The sequence below is a fragment of the Terrapene carolina genome, unplaced genomic scaffold (assembly GCF_002925995.2).
Source record: "Terrapene carolina triunguis isolate 2854851 unplaced genomic scaffold, T_m_triunguis-2.0 Scaffold84, whole genome shotgun sequence".
Lineage (NCBI taxonomy): Eukaryota > Metazoa > Chordata > Testudines > Emydidae > Terrapene > Terrapene triunguis.
The window spans coordinates 40153002-40167662 of record NW_020664435.1 but is presented as its reverse complement, the minus strand read 5'-3'; the positions used below and the strand labels follow the sequence as shown (position 1 = coordinate 40167662).

The following is a 14661-nucleotide window of genomic DNA, read 5'->3' as shown; positions in this document are numbered from 1 at the left end:
TAGTAATCATCGCTATGTTAAGTAAACTTGCTGGAAATGAGGTGATGTTGTACAGTATAGTTTTAGCAATTCTTGTTAAGTAAACTTATTAGTAAAATCTCTAAAAATGAGATTCCCAAAGTGTGTGCTAAAGGCAATGTACAGTAACTTGAAGAAATGGTGCGGGGGTTGAATAATTAGATAAGGCTAGATCTGCTAAAGGAATTAGATGCCTAAATGCCACTTCAAGCTTCATTATTCCAACATTTAGGTATCACTGAGATCCTCAAAACCTTTCTTAGCTTCCACTTAGCCCTGTAGGTGTCTACATTTATACTGTTAAAGTCCCCTAATTTTCTGCTTCTGCGCAGGAGTACAGCTGCCTCAGTCTTGGCACCCACACGCCTATCTCACACCTAAGCCCCACCCTTCTCCTCAGCATTTCCTAATGGCTAGTTTAGGCAGCTCCCTGCTTAGAATGCTGACTTTTGTGAATCCCACTCTTATGTGCCTCTCTCTCCCCATCATTGTATAGCAAGCCTAGGCACCTAACTCAGGTCTGTGGATTCCACTGGGTGGCAAGATCCCAGATTCTCACAGGTATTTAAGTGTCCTACTCATACGTCATGTAATATATACTTGAAAACCCCATCAGTTACATGCACAAATGTTCATGGTTGAAAAGTTCCCGAGTGAATGTTTGCAAGTGCATTGTTGCAGACACATAAGAGTTTGTGTTGAAGCCTTTGAATTTTAGACCCATGATTGTTTTATCTGAAGGCTAAACGTATAATAAAATAGTTCTTAAACCAATTAGTTATCCTCAACTGCTGCCCACTTTTTCCAGCAATATAACTGATAACTGAGCATTGTGCTAAATGTTTTTAACTATAGCTTTGATCACTTTCTGTTTTAGTAATACTTTTTAGTATAAGAATTTTTCCTTTATGCTTTGCTCCCCCAAATTATAAACTGGCAAAGAATGCTAGTTTTTCCAGAGCATGGGTTTATAAGGGCCAGATGGAAAGTATCTTTGGTGTAATTCAAGAACACAACAAAAAGGAAACATAATATCAGTGTAATCTAGTTAGAATTTAAGTGAATCAGAACCTGTCAATTTATACGTATGGTAAGTGGGCATTGCCACTAGCTTACAATATATTTAATGTTAACCTGTATAAGTAGCAATATCCATAATATTCAGAGCTGAAATACCAGTTTTTACTTCTGGTATACGAAAAGGCTCAGCTCTTGCTTAAATATCTCATAATTTTAGGATTAGAATAAATCTTATTATGAGGCTGGTTTTCAAATATAGAACAAATTAAAGGCAGTTCTGGCTCTCTTGTTTTCTTTATTACTTTTGTTTAAACTCTTGATCAGTCATCCATTAGTGGGTATGAAACCTGGTATGGAATCAATCTCCCAATACCCCACATTTGTTTCCTATCTCGCAGTATGGATGCAGACATTTTGGGTATGTCTATTCTGCAATTAAAAACCCGTAGCTGGCCTATGCCAGCTGACTTGGGCTCCCAGGGCTCAGGCTCTGGGGCTGATTAATTGCTGTGTAGACATCCAGGCTCGGGTTGGCGCACAGGCTTTAAGACCCTGTGAGGTGGGAGGGTCCCAGAGCTCGGGTGGCAGCCTGAGCTGGAATGTCTACACTGCAACAGCCACGCAGCCAGAGCTCCATGAGCCCAAGTCAGCTGGCATGGGCCAGCTGCAGGTGGCTAATTGCAGTGTAGACATACCCTATGACCTATATTGTGAGCTCTAACCCCCAGAGTATTCTTGTCATTTACATTCTCAGGTCTCTTCAAAATTAGGAAAAATTTCCCGTATGTTTTCTAGTCTATTGCAAATAGGAACACTGAAATATTAGAAACATTTACAAATAGGTACGTCTGTTACCCTTGAAATTTTAGTTAGGATGACTGTTGCTAGAAAGTTCCAGTGTACTCTTGCGTCAGGTGAACAGGTCAATATGTCATAAATTGAGAGAGAGATGGGCAAAGAAGGTTTTGTTGGTTTTTTTAAATTTATTTATTCATTTTAAAGCATTAGGTACTTTGCTTTCTGGCTTATTAGTAGAATTAACTGAAACATTAGTTTTCACTTTGCAAAACTGAAGGAGTCTCAAGGAGCTACATAATTTCATTCTATTTAAAAACATTGTTTGTTTGTACAAATTGAGTTAGCTGACGTACTGATGGTTACTTTCAGATTAGTATAGACCAGGACAAATTGTGTTCATTCTTGTCAGCTAAACATGGCATGATGTTGAATGTGGTTTATCCCTGATCTACTACTCTACCCCCCCCCCCCCAACTTGAAGGTTTAATCATGATTAGCTGACATGCTGAACACAATTTGCCCTGGTTTTACTTAGTGCAAAGCCACGATCAGCATCGTATGTGCTAACTCAATTCTCTTCAACAATATTCAAATACATTTTGTAGTGAGGACAAGCCCAGTCTGTTGATGAGATGTCTAATTGGAGCAATAGGTGGTGGTAAATAAAATAGTCTGTAAATTACTTCCAGTACCTACCATAGTATGTGTGGGGTGTAAATAAGTTAACTTTTATTTCATACTTAATTTTGTATTTATATTGCTCCACAGTTTTACTTAGATTTAAGAATAAACTTGTTTTACTGTTTCTAATCACTCTTTTTCCTTTCTCTGTTGTTTAATTCTAAGAAACAGAAATTATGGGAATAGAAGAGATCTAACTCGAGAACTCTCAATACATACTACTGTAACATGAACGAGAATGAGAAAAACCATTAGACTTAAAATCTTACACAAATAAGAGGCTTTATTTTGGGAGAAGGGTAATTCATTTTAAATTTTCCTTCCAACCCAAAAAAAAAAAAAATGCTACAAATTCCTTTTAGTCTGCTTTTAGATCTGAAGGAGTTGACTCTGACAGTATTCTTCCAACAACTCCTTAAAATGTTCTTGTCAGACCTTTAGAGAAGCAAAACTCAGTTAAGGGTCACCAATAAAATTAAATGCAAATCGTGATACAGATGAAGTACAACAGTAGATTAAGCTGGGGGAAAAGGGGATCAGGGTAAACTGCAGGCCTTACAATCTGGAGGTACTATTCCTTTGATCTTGTCATTGTCCAAGTCCCTGATTTTTTTTAAAGTACCTTTTTGTTGCACATTTTCTTCCCCAGTTTCTTGTATATCTCTATTAAATTTCCAGTTTGAAAACTTAATTTTTCTGTGTGCAATGTAATGTATTTGGAACGCTAACATTTAGTCACAGTTCCTCTTCCCTCCATTCTTCACTTTCAAAAAGAAATATAAAACTTTACAACATGGCTATATGTAAAAACTTCCACTGTCTTTGGTGGGATTGAAGCAAGCCATCAGTCATCAGATAGAATTCTGCTTGTGGCTGCGCACCCTCAGAAGTGTTAGCTGAAAATAAAATGTGCATATACACGGAGATTTTTTTTTTAAAGAAAACACTTTTTATTTTCCTCTAAATGGTCCTGACTCTAAACAATTGCTATGTACAGGAGAATAGCTTGCAGAGATCTGTGTTTGAGTTATAGGATAACAATATTGTATCTTAAAATAAAATTACCATTCCATAACTAAACTCCCTATCAAACCCCTTACCTCCTACGCACACAAGACTCTCTATATATTACAAAAATATTCACTTCTGGGCTAAAACTTTTAAACAGAGTTATAGCTTGGTGCTATAAACCTGAAAAAATTGTAATGAAAATAATGGCTTGTAATGGAAATTTGACAGACTAATTACAGTGTTGCTTTAATTGTCTTATTTCAGTTTTGTTCCTCTAACAGCTGTTCGGTTATAGGGATCTGTTTGTTTTTTACTCAGTCCCTGTTGATAATCATCTTAAAATATATCTTAGAGAAGAAATCCTAAAACTTTTTTAAATTTCATGAGACTTTTATTTTACCTCAGCATGTTTTGATAATAGAGACGTCTTGGTCTGTTTAGGTTGTAGTCTTTAGATTTGGGCGTTCATACTCCATCCTGATATATTGCCATGGAGATGTTTCCCATTAAATACAAATTCCTGGTTTATAGCATGCATGATAACTTTGATGTGGATTTTTTAGTAAGTAATAGATATAACCTCATAAAATCCCTCTGCTTTGGGTGATCTGTATCATCCCAGTAACTTAGTTATCTTTAAGTAGTTACACAGTAAACGGTTGTATATGTGCAATTAATTTGATATTTTGTTTTATAGTACATCATTCACAAACGTGAGAAAAGCAAAAACCAAATTGAAAGCACAAAGATTTGTCTTATCTTGTCTTGCAACTATATACCAGAATAGTCATGGTAGTTTTAAATTAAAAACAAGCTGAACCTACTTCAGAAAATACATTTCTTTAGACATACTGAAATTGAGTTTGCATGAAAATCCTATAAGCAGAGAATTAGAGTAAATAATATTCAGGGAGCAACATATGTCAAGGCTTGAGATTTAGAAATTTAGCTTGTGAAAGAATGGTGACTTTCTTGAAGATACACAGATGTATTAATTTTTAATTTGTCTTTTTGATCTCTAAATTAGTGCAGAAGTTTTACTGATTAATTTTAAGAAAGCAAGTGTTTGAAAGTTTTGGCAAATACTAACTTGTTGTAATGAATGTATGGTAATGAAAGAAGTTAAGACGAGAGCTGAATTAGAGTGAATGATTGTTCAGTCATGTGGGTCAGGCTAGCTGCATAGCTTGGTTGTTAGACTGATTGCTCAAATTACATTGCCTCAGGTCCTGCATTTGGTTGGCTGTCTTCTCAGATCTTAACAAGGTTCTGGGAATTTGTTTCTGACAAAGTTTGCTTTGTGTTTTTGCAGGATGCTTCATCTGCAGACATAAGGAAAGCATATCGCAAGCTTTCACTAACTTTACACCCAGACAAGAACAAAGATGAAAATGCAGAAACCCAGTTTAGACAAGTAAGTGACACATACTATAATATACTTTTTTGGGGGGGAAAGGGGGGAGAATAAGATCAGAAAGTTTATGACATAACTTTACTTATTAACATCAAGAATAAATACAGTTTTGATAGCAAAGTAATATTTTGAAATTATTAGTAATAATTTCAAACAGGACAAAATTATTCCTGTATTAGTTGGATTTAGTGTTGGACAAAGGTCATATAAAATGTTCTGAAGCTAGTTCAGTAACTCAGATAGTATTCAAGTATTTGAATACATTTGATTTATAAGTATTTTAAAATATTTAGATGTATTCCTGTTAACGAAAACAAATGTTTTATTCTTTTCTCTCTGCATAAAAGCATACATACAAACTTCTGTTAAAAGGGAAAGTCTGTTTGTAAGCGTACACTTTGACTTTTAATAGAAGTTGGGAAAAAGATCATCTCGTCAGTCTTCATTATAAGTCATTTAATGTAGATATCAGTAAAATAATTATCTTAAGTCTTGAGCATTTTCCCTTCTGAATCTTGACATTTAACTGAGCAATACGGTATGTCTGTCATAGTTCAGCTTTACCAGTTCAATCTATTTCACAAAACGAAGGCTACTTGCTGTGTGGTGTTATAATTGGAGTACCTTTGGACCTATTGAAGGGACACTATTAACTTAAAAATCACATTCCTGATGGAAATTTTTTACCTATATTTGAGACGAATATCACCTCAGACTGAAATATGAGACGCGAAAAAAATCTGTTTTTAAGATTTGATTGCTTTGTGCATGGTGTTTTCACTGTTTCCTTTTCATAGTCATTTTCTTAATAAAAGCAATGTTTTTATTTTAGTTGGTGGCTATCTATGAGGTTTTAAAGGATGAAGAGAGAAGGAAGAGGTGAGTACACTTTGCATATTTTTCAATAAACCTCTCATGGGTGCTAATCCTACAGAATTTATGCACATGCTTAACTTTATGCACTCTGAGTAATCCTATTGACTTCACTGACTCACACGGAATATAGTTAAGCACATATATAAGTCTTTGCACGATTTTGGGGCATAATTTTTATTTAGCTACTATTTAAAATAAATAGAATGTTTATAGATATATGGCACATGTTTCAGTGAGATAAGCTGATTATTTCCTTTGATTCTGAACATTTTTTAAAACAGTTTGTATTTGGAGTGAAATTTTCTGTTAGAACAATCTCTAAAAGATTAGTATTTGTAGTTCTGTATTTCTGGATCATGTCTACATGGGCAGAGAGCCATAACTTGGTGAGTTACAATTTTAGGCATGTGAGTTGGGAATTATAACTCATTTTGCCCACCTGTTGGTTCCTTCTCACTACATAAGAACTTTCACATGATGCTTAGGTACTCTGTTCCTGAATGTTTCTATCTTCATGTATTTTGCTATTTTTCTTTTAAAAAGCATATAATTTGATACTGTAAACATAGGTTTATCCAGACACTAATATAATCATAAGGGTTTTTTTAAGTGGTAGATAGTTGCCCTGGTATATAATTTAAATATTTGACTAGTGCCCCAGAAGCTTAAGTGGTGTTCCACGAGTAGCTGAAAGATAGTAACGGACAGTAGCTTGTTTGGACTGCTTTCCAAAGGACTGTAATGTGCCTGTACATATAATCTGGTTTTACTATATCCACTTGAACTAATGATTATCAGGTTAACTTGGCTAAAGAAAAAGAGCCATGCTCTCAGCACAGGAGTTCTAGTAAAGTATCTTAAGGTTTACAACTCTCTAAACAGGGATTCTCAGGACCTTCTCTTGAAGGCTTTTGGCTTTGTAGAAATCTTGGCAGGAATCCATGTCTCATAGCAGAGATTATCTTCTGTCTGGTAATCCTCTATTTTGAACAAGTCATGGAAATGTGTTTAAGGGAGTTTTTTAGATTGTGTATGTTTTCTACTCTGCCTCCCTCTGTGGAATTTCAACTTGGAGTCATAGATCAAGGAAAGTTAGGAGTTTAACAATGGGCGGAGGGTGGGGGGTAAAAGGGAGGGGGTCTGTATCTATTTTAAAATGTTTCCAAAAGTATGAATTAGCCTGAAATCTTATGTCTTCTTGCTTTATGGGTAGCATCATTTAAATGTATTTTCTATTTCTTCATAGTTTAATGTTGAGGGAGTTTATCATGAGATTTGTCTTTGGAGTGCCTTAGGAATTTCCCCATATCTCCCTCCCCCATGATCTTGCTTCACTTGTAATTGTGATTCAGTAGCTTGTAACTATTATGTAGTTGGGCCTGTCTACCTGAGAAAATTGTACCCATTTATCTAAACGGTTTTAGAAATTGATATATTGAAATTGGTGCAGCCCCTTCATGTGAAAATTTTATTTCATTTTAAGGAAGCCTTGTATCAGGTTAGCTTAAATTGATACATTACAAACAATTTTCTCATATGGACAGGGCCTTCCTGATATTTTTGTCTCTTAGAGCATGTGTGTATGAATAATATAATATATGGAGATATACCTATCTCATAGAACTGGAAGGGACCCTGAAGGGTCATCAAGTCCAGCCCCCTGCCTTCACTAGCAGGACCAAGTACTGATTTTGCCCCAGATCCCTAAGTGGCCCCCTCAAGGATTGAACTCACAACCCTGGGTTTAGCAGGCCAATGTTCAAACCACTGAACTATCCCTCCCCCCAGTGAGTAACCATTTTATAGGCAAAAGGGTGGTGTTCACCTGAAAAGAGATTTCTAGAAATAGTATGCAATCTATAGTGTAAGATCTAGTTGTCCAGTCTCTTCTTCAAGAATCCTTTATCATTTGGATTGGGGACTGAGTTGAAAAACTGAACTGACAGATACATACGTAAGTAGAGGCACTATTCATACCTCTGAAGGCACAACCAACTCATAGGTAACTAGCTTTTCCTTGATGCAGGTCTCAACTAATCATGCTGTGAATCAGTCCTCTAAAGGGACATGCCTGAGGCCAGATAACACATGTTCCCCCTGCAACCTTAAAGGTCTGGAGCATTGGAGAAAAAGGGATAGTCGCCCCTCTAAGAGTCTTCCTACTCCTTTGATGGTTTGGGGGAGGCATTTCATGAGTGGTGGGCTGAGCAATGGTGCTCAGGTAAGCCATTGTCCCTTGTGTACCTGGGAGAGAGTATATAAGTACTGTCACTCCAGCTGATCTCTCTCTCTTAGCAACTCCCCCATCCTAGCCCTAGGATTAGCATAGGAGGTGGTGGTTTTTTTGGCCTGCTGTGGGCATTACACTAGTTGCCTTTTGGGGAGCTGGAAAGAAATTTTGCCCTCAGTGTCGTCAGATTGGCTGGCAAGTAGTGTGGATTTTTTTGCTTTCCCACAGCAGCTCAGGACCTGGTCAGATAGGCCAGGAGGTACAGTTCAAGCTGTCAGAATTTAGCAGGTGACAGGTGTCCGGTGCTGGTACTTGTTCCATAGGAAATCTGGTTCACTGATAAACTAAAAGCGGGCGTGCATGTTAGGGGATGGTAGCCCCTAAAGTAGCTGGGGAACGGGTTTGGGGCTTCTAATGTCTAGTACAGTGAGACCAACCCCCTTCAAGCTTCATGGAAGGGGAAAATGGTAAAGTCCCAGCAATGGGCTAGGACCAGGTATCAGTGAGGGCTGATGGCAGCCCTCAAATAGGTGGAAAAAATTGAAGAAGCAATGATGACCTGCACTGTATGAGTTACTGCCAGGTAGTTCCCAGATGAATTAAGTTAATGAAGTTGCAGCCTAATTAAACCACATCCCTTGCATCTTGTCTTTCTTCCTGCGTGTCTGGGACAATGATTGTGTGTATACAGAAACAATAGTTACACTTCACAGAACAAATCAGTGGAGTAACTCCTTTTAGCAGTTAAAAAAAAATTATTTTACTTTAACACATGGAGTTAGGCATAATTTATATTTTTATTCTCTTTCATTTTGGAGCATAAACGTGCCTTAGAGTATTACAATTTAGTAGTGGTAATTTTTTATAAGAACAAAAAATAAAAACCCCGTTTGTCTTTTCCAGAAAGGTTCACTCTTGGCAGTGGAATGTACTACTTTAGCATATTAACACTTCATAGTTTCCTTTTTTGATTTTAATAGTAATAATTTAAATGTGCTTATAATATGCATTAAAATATTATTTACTTTATGTACGTGCTGTATACATAGTAGTACAGTGCCCAGAACCCTTGATGTAAATTAATCCACATATAAGTGTTATGTGCTAGATAGGATCTTGCATAGGCTTTCTGTGCTGGAGTGCATTTCACCCAGTAAGATTTTTATTGGATAAAATTACAAGCTAAACTTGCTAATAGTCATTACTTTGGTTTTAATTTGTAAAGAGAACGTGTGTAATTTTGAACAAACTTTTCCATTCACTACATCTAATCAAATGTCTTAACAATACATTTAAACCTTAGTGTTTTTAACTAGCTTTTGGTTTATACACCCCACTTTCTGTAACATTGTGATTTTCATTACAGCAAGCATTAGTGTCTGAATCAAAATAAGCATTCTTCTAACACTAAATGATGAGTATACCTTAGCACTTTTTTGTGTAATTGACTGACTTTACACATAGCATATGGAAAATATAAATGTTCTTGACTATATTTGCATTACATGTTGCCTTTGATAGTTTATGGGGGAAAAGCTTCAGTGATGCTTTTTCTAAGGTTTAGATTTTAAATTGTAAGATCTCATTACTTCAGACTTTATCGTTCTTTTTGTAAGCTACATCAGATCTCTCAAGTAATGTGTGAAATGAGAAGTTTCCTGGGCTTTAAAAAAATGGTAAACATTTTATGATTGTAAAATAGATTAATTATACTGTAATGTTGAAATTAGCTACCAAAATTAATTGATTTTCTTGCACTACAGTAAATTCTAGAGTGTTCTAAAAACTACAACATGAATCATCATAGGTAGGTGAAATTATTACACTTTCACAACTGTTTCTTAATAGTGGTTCTAAATTTAAATTAATATTTTTAATGAAAGTTTTACTTTCATTACGAAGTTTACTTTCTTGTGCTGTGATTCAGTTACTTCCTGGTATTTATTTCCCACTGTAAATTGCTGACTATTTCAAAGCACACAAAATTGCTAGGCACTCTCATATGCCATATACAAGTTGCATTATGTGTACTTGCACACATCTGAGGACAGGAAAAAATAGTGCGGATAGATCAAATGAAATTTTGTGGGAAGAAGAGGTAAAGGGTAGTAATTTAAAATAGGTTGATAAAGGAAGAATGCTTTGTAATTCAATTTTGAATATGATTCTCCTTGCTGCACATGCTTTGATTGACTATCCTTCATAGCTGCTAATTTTTTTTTTTTTTGGAAAAAAAGTACTTTACTGAGTAATATGTATGCTTCTTAATTAAACAATGTCTTAAATGTGGAAAACAAAATTAAAAATTTATGGGAGGCTTTTGAGTAACTCTGGGATCATTGTTCACTTTTTGTAACCCTAAAAATCATCGTGATAGCTTTATTTTTCAAATACAGTGCTTAATTACTGTAGAAAGCAGTGATTTATCTTTCAACAGTATATATTCTAAAAAGTGGGTTATAATAGAAGCTATCTTCCTTTAAAATGGCCAGTCGTGTGAGCCATAATGTTCATTGATAGTAAAATCAATAGAGCATTGATTCTAAGACATAATCCTCAGAGACTGTTGTTCAGAACACAAGACATAACCAAATAAATACTGTGTACTGTTTAGAGCGTTTAGTGCATGAAATTCTGCTGTCTTAAATTTGGTTATGTGTTAAACAGGATTTATATATTGTGAAGATAAGGCTGCATAGTTGATACTCATAACAATACTGGAAAACAAATATTTAGCAGCATTATGTTATCATAACTTATATGTTTTTCCCCTCTAGTACATAACTTAAGTTTAGTAATTAACTTGTCCCACTGTATCAGAAAGAAAAATATTTAGTAAATTAATAGTAATGTACAAAAAGACATCCTTTTCCCTTCACCCCCATGTGTCTTTGAGAGCTTTAAATTGATGGCACATGCGAACATAACATTTTGTTAGCAACCTTTTTTTCTGAAATCAGATTATCCACTGTCTTAATTGAATATAATCATTTTGCTTCCAAAATATTTTTCTTGTATTTCAACTCTAAACTATTCAGTAGGACTAGAATGCATTATGATTTTTAGATGAAACAAGTGTTAAAGTGACTGTTTGCTTGGTTTGCTCTTGAAATGTATAGTTTTCCATTCTTTAGTAGTTTAAGTTTAAAATGTCATTTCCTAAAGTAAGTGCTGAGTAGGTTTTTTTTCTTATACAGATACGTTATTGCCTCAAGTCTTTTTTTTATTGATTTATTGTGAAGGAAGAAAAAAAGTTATCCTAAAATCAGAATTTACATTTCTTGATATTAATCTTATACAATTATGAAAATGTATATGAAGACATATGATACTAAATAAGATGTATATGTAACCATAGAAGTCAGCAGAATATTGTGCTTTAAAACTTTTTCCTAGTAAATTACTAATAATGTCTCCTGCTTTGAACAAATAAATGGTCATTTATCAGAAGTCAAATTTTCTAGATTTGTTGAATTAAATATATTTTGCACTTAAAAGCAGTGTTTTTCCACTAAAAAAAAAAAAAAAAAAAGAAGTTGCCAGCAATAAATCTTAGTTTTTTTAAATTTCTTAGTACATCTCCAAGGTATCAATTTAATAACTATCAAAGTAGCTACTGCAGTTGTTGCATTTAAATTGATTTACATGTCAAGACTGGCAGTTTAGCAGCTGCGCTATTATTCCTGGATCGGTCAATTTACTTGAGAAAAACCTACTACTGAGTTCTACTGACCTGCATGACAATATAGGCCCTATTTCTATTCCTGTAATTAGGCCTGCGACTAACTCAGAATATTTTTAATTAAAATATTTTGGTCAATGTGTTGCACCAAATTAGGCCTTTCAGTGCAGATTTAATTCTAGAAATGGTGTGATTAGAATATGTAATGAATTGCGTTCAGTTTAAGATTAACAGGTTGTGTATCTTCAACATACAGTATTTGAATGTGACTATTTCAAGTTTTATATTATAGCATTTTTCTTCTAAGTTTTTCCTCTTTATGTTTTTGGTTAGGTATCTTAAATTTAAATTTTGTATGGTTATGTAAACCAGTCTTGAAGTACATTAAATAAATTAACAGGCAAAGACTGCTTACGTTAAAGTACTTCAAGGAGTAAATGTGGAAAAATAAACTGACTTTTTTTATTCAAATGACTTTTGTAAGAACATAGTTACATTAATAAAAGAGAACAGCCTTAAAATAAATTGAACAGTTTAATGTGAGCAGGTTAACTTTTCAATAGCATTCTTTAGAAATAAACAAAGTTGCCTGGATCCTGGGAACCTTGATTTCTAGCAGCATAAGCAAGAGTTTAATTAGGAGGTACACCTAGCTAGAAGGTTTGTGATATAACACCATAAAGAAAATCAAGAGCCAGATATTTTACCTCATTATTCTTGTTTTTAGTTAGTAAAACACTTAAGTAATTGAAACGTCGTTCCTTATGTTCTCACATTTCAGTTATTTCTCTTGTTGTTCACTTACATCCTGGGGACCTGACCATTGATTAATAGGCATGCAGAACATATATCCCATTCTACAGCAAGTCCTGATTCATAAGAAAATCAGATCGGGGTGCTGTAGGAATAGTAGAGTTTACCACCTTTTCTGCAAGAAATGGGAAGCATTTCCACATCATACTGCTCTGAACTCTGTCTGTCCCCTGGTATTTCAAAAAAGTTACATTATTTTTATTATTTTATTTTATTTTGTGGTGTTGTGGTAATTTCTGTCTTTAACATGAAGTGAGTTGGTTTATTTCATTTTAAACTCTCCATGAAAGCCTGTTATATTTGCTACTGTAGGTATGATGATATTCTGATCAATGGACTACCAGACTGGCGACAGCCTGTATTCTACTACAGGCGGGTGAGAAAAATGAGCAATGCTGAGCTGGCATTACTCTTGTTCATTATTCTCACAGTGGGTCATTATGCTGTGGTTTGGTCAATCTACCTGGAAAAACAGCTGGTAAGTATTGGTAATAAATCAAATGCACTACAATCATTAGTGTATCTGAAATTCTTGCAAAAGTTTCCAAATAATAGGGATTTTTACAATATGTCCTTTTTCCATTGAAATTAGTTTTCTGGTATTTTAAATGGTTAGTTGTATTAGTAGCAAATATTTTATTATTTAGTTGTATGTTTTATATGTTCTATATGTTCTAGATTCAAAAGTCAAAATGAAATAATTTTTATATGAATGTAACATAAAATTTTAATTTCTTATACGGTCGCTGATGACGATTAGTGAACAAGAGGGTTTTTTTTCTAGTTATCAGAGGAAAGAAAGACAGCAGACACCTTCTCTACCATCTGTTGAAGCAGAAACATGTCTTTCTATGGTCATGCTTTTGGTCTTCACAAGTGTTGGGTGTCTCTGGTCTTGATTTTCAGAATTCATACTCACTTTGGCTTTTCCTGTTCTTACTGGAGGTTTTTTCCAAAATAAAACTTGATAAATGTTCTCTGGTCCATTAGATAAGCAGTCAAAGCTTAAAGCATTTTTTAGTATTTATTCTCCCCTGCCCCCCACCCCTATATGTCTTTGGAAGCTTTAAGTTGATGGTACAAGCAAACATAACATAAAAATCAATCAATTTTTGTTTATACTCTTAAAAAAACAAACACAAATTCAACAGTATTCACACATTAGCATCTATTTACTTTTTATTTTCCAAGCTACATTATTAAAGTTGATGAATGAGAAAGGAGGCAAGTTGAATGCTTTCTCTTCTTAGAAAACTTTGATTGCTATGGAGATACACATGACTGACAGAGCTGGACTTCATGTGTGTTTAAGGACTGGATGCCATGGCAACAGTTATTGTTAAAGATAGATGATTTTACTTAATCATGTAGGACCCTAGATATATTTGCATAAATGCTACTCTAATGTTTATCCTTCACAGAAGAGTTCCAGTAACATTCATAGAGTACATGTTAAAGATAATTGTAATCATAATTCTTTCTACATTAAGGATGAACTGCTTAGCAAAAAAAAGAGAGATAAGAAGAAAAAGACAGGAGGCAGGAGTACAGATGAAGTAAAACTTGGGGCTGCTGACAAAAACGAAAGGTGGGAACAGTTACTAGTGTATTTTCATATTTAAATGATTTTGTCAAAGGTCCACTTCAGCTATTAAAGAAATTGATCAAATATTTTACACACTCAGCCTGTATGCTTGTATGTGGTGTGTCCACACCGAAAGATAATCTCTTAAATTTATGAGAATGTTGCAAGGCTGGCAATGTGTACTCTGATTGCTGTTTATAAATATTCAGGGAGGCATTGGTGTGGGTTTGTAATATGAAATGTGGCTATGTGGAAGTTCAAAAGTAATTGTAAAGCAAAGAATGTATAAAGTATAGTTCATTTGCAGAAGGGTGCTTCTGGTTTATAAAATAATTTTTGCAAGAAGTTTATTACAAGCTTTTCCACTGAAGATTTAAATTAGGTTAAAAATGTAAACTAACAAGTTCACCATTACTGAGTCTTTAACGTATTGCTCTGGTAAGTGCTGAAATTTTGGAGGTTCTTGAATGTTGTTTGATTCACGTAGAAACAAAAGCATTAGTAAAGGATTCTGACACTGCTGTTTAGTTAAG

At 34.6% G+C, this 14661-nt stretch overlaps 1 protein-coding gene across 1 annotated transcript in view; it reads left to right on the top strand.

The window, feature by feature from the left end:
* Positions 1–14661, top strand: part of DNAJC1 (DnaJ heat shock protein family (Hsp40) member C1) — a 176259-nt gene that overhangs the window by 64835 nt on the left and 96763 nt on the right. The window contains exons 2-5 of the mRNA XM_026649430.1: positions 4841–4942; positions 5775–5821; positions 12856–13021; positions 14034–14131. Of these exons, the coding sequence (XP_026505215.1) occupies positions 4841–4942; positions 5775–5821; positions 12856–13021; positions 14034–14131 (413 nt within the window). The remainder of the gene's footprint in view (positions 1–4840; positions 4943–5774; positions 5822–12855; positions 13022–14033; positions 14132–14661) is intronic.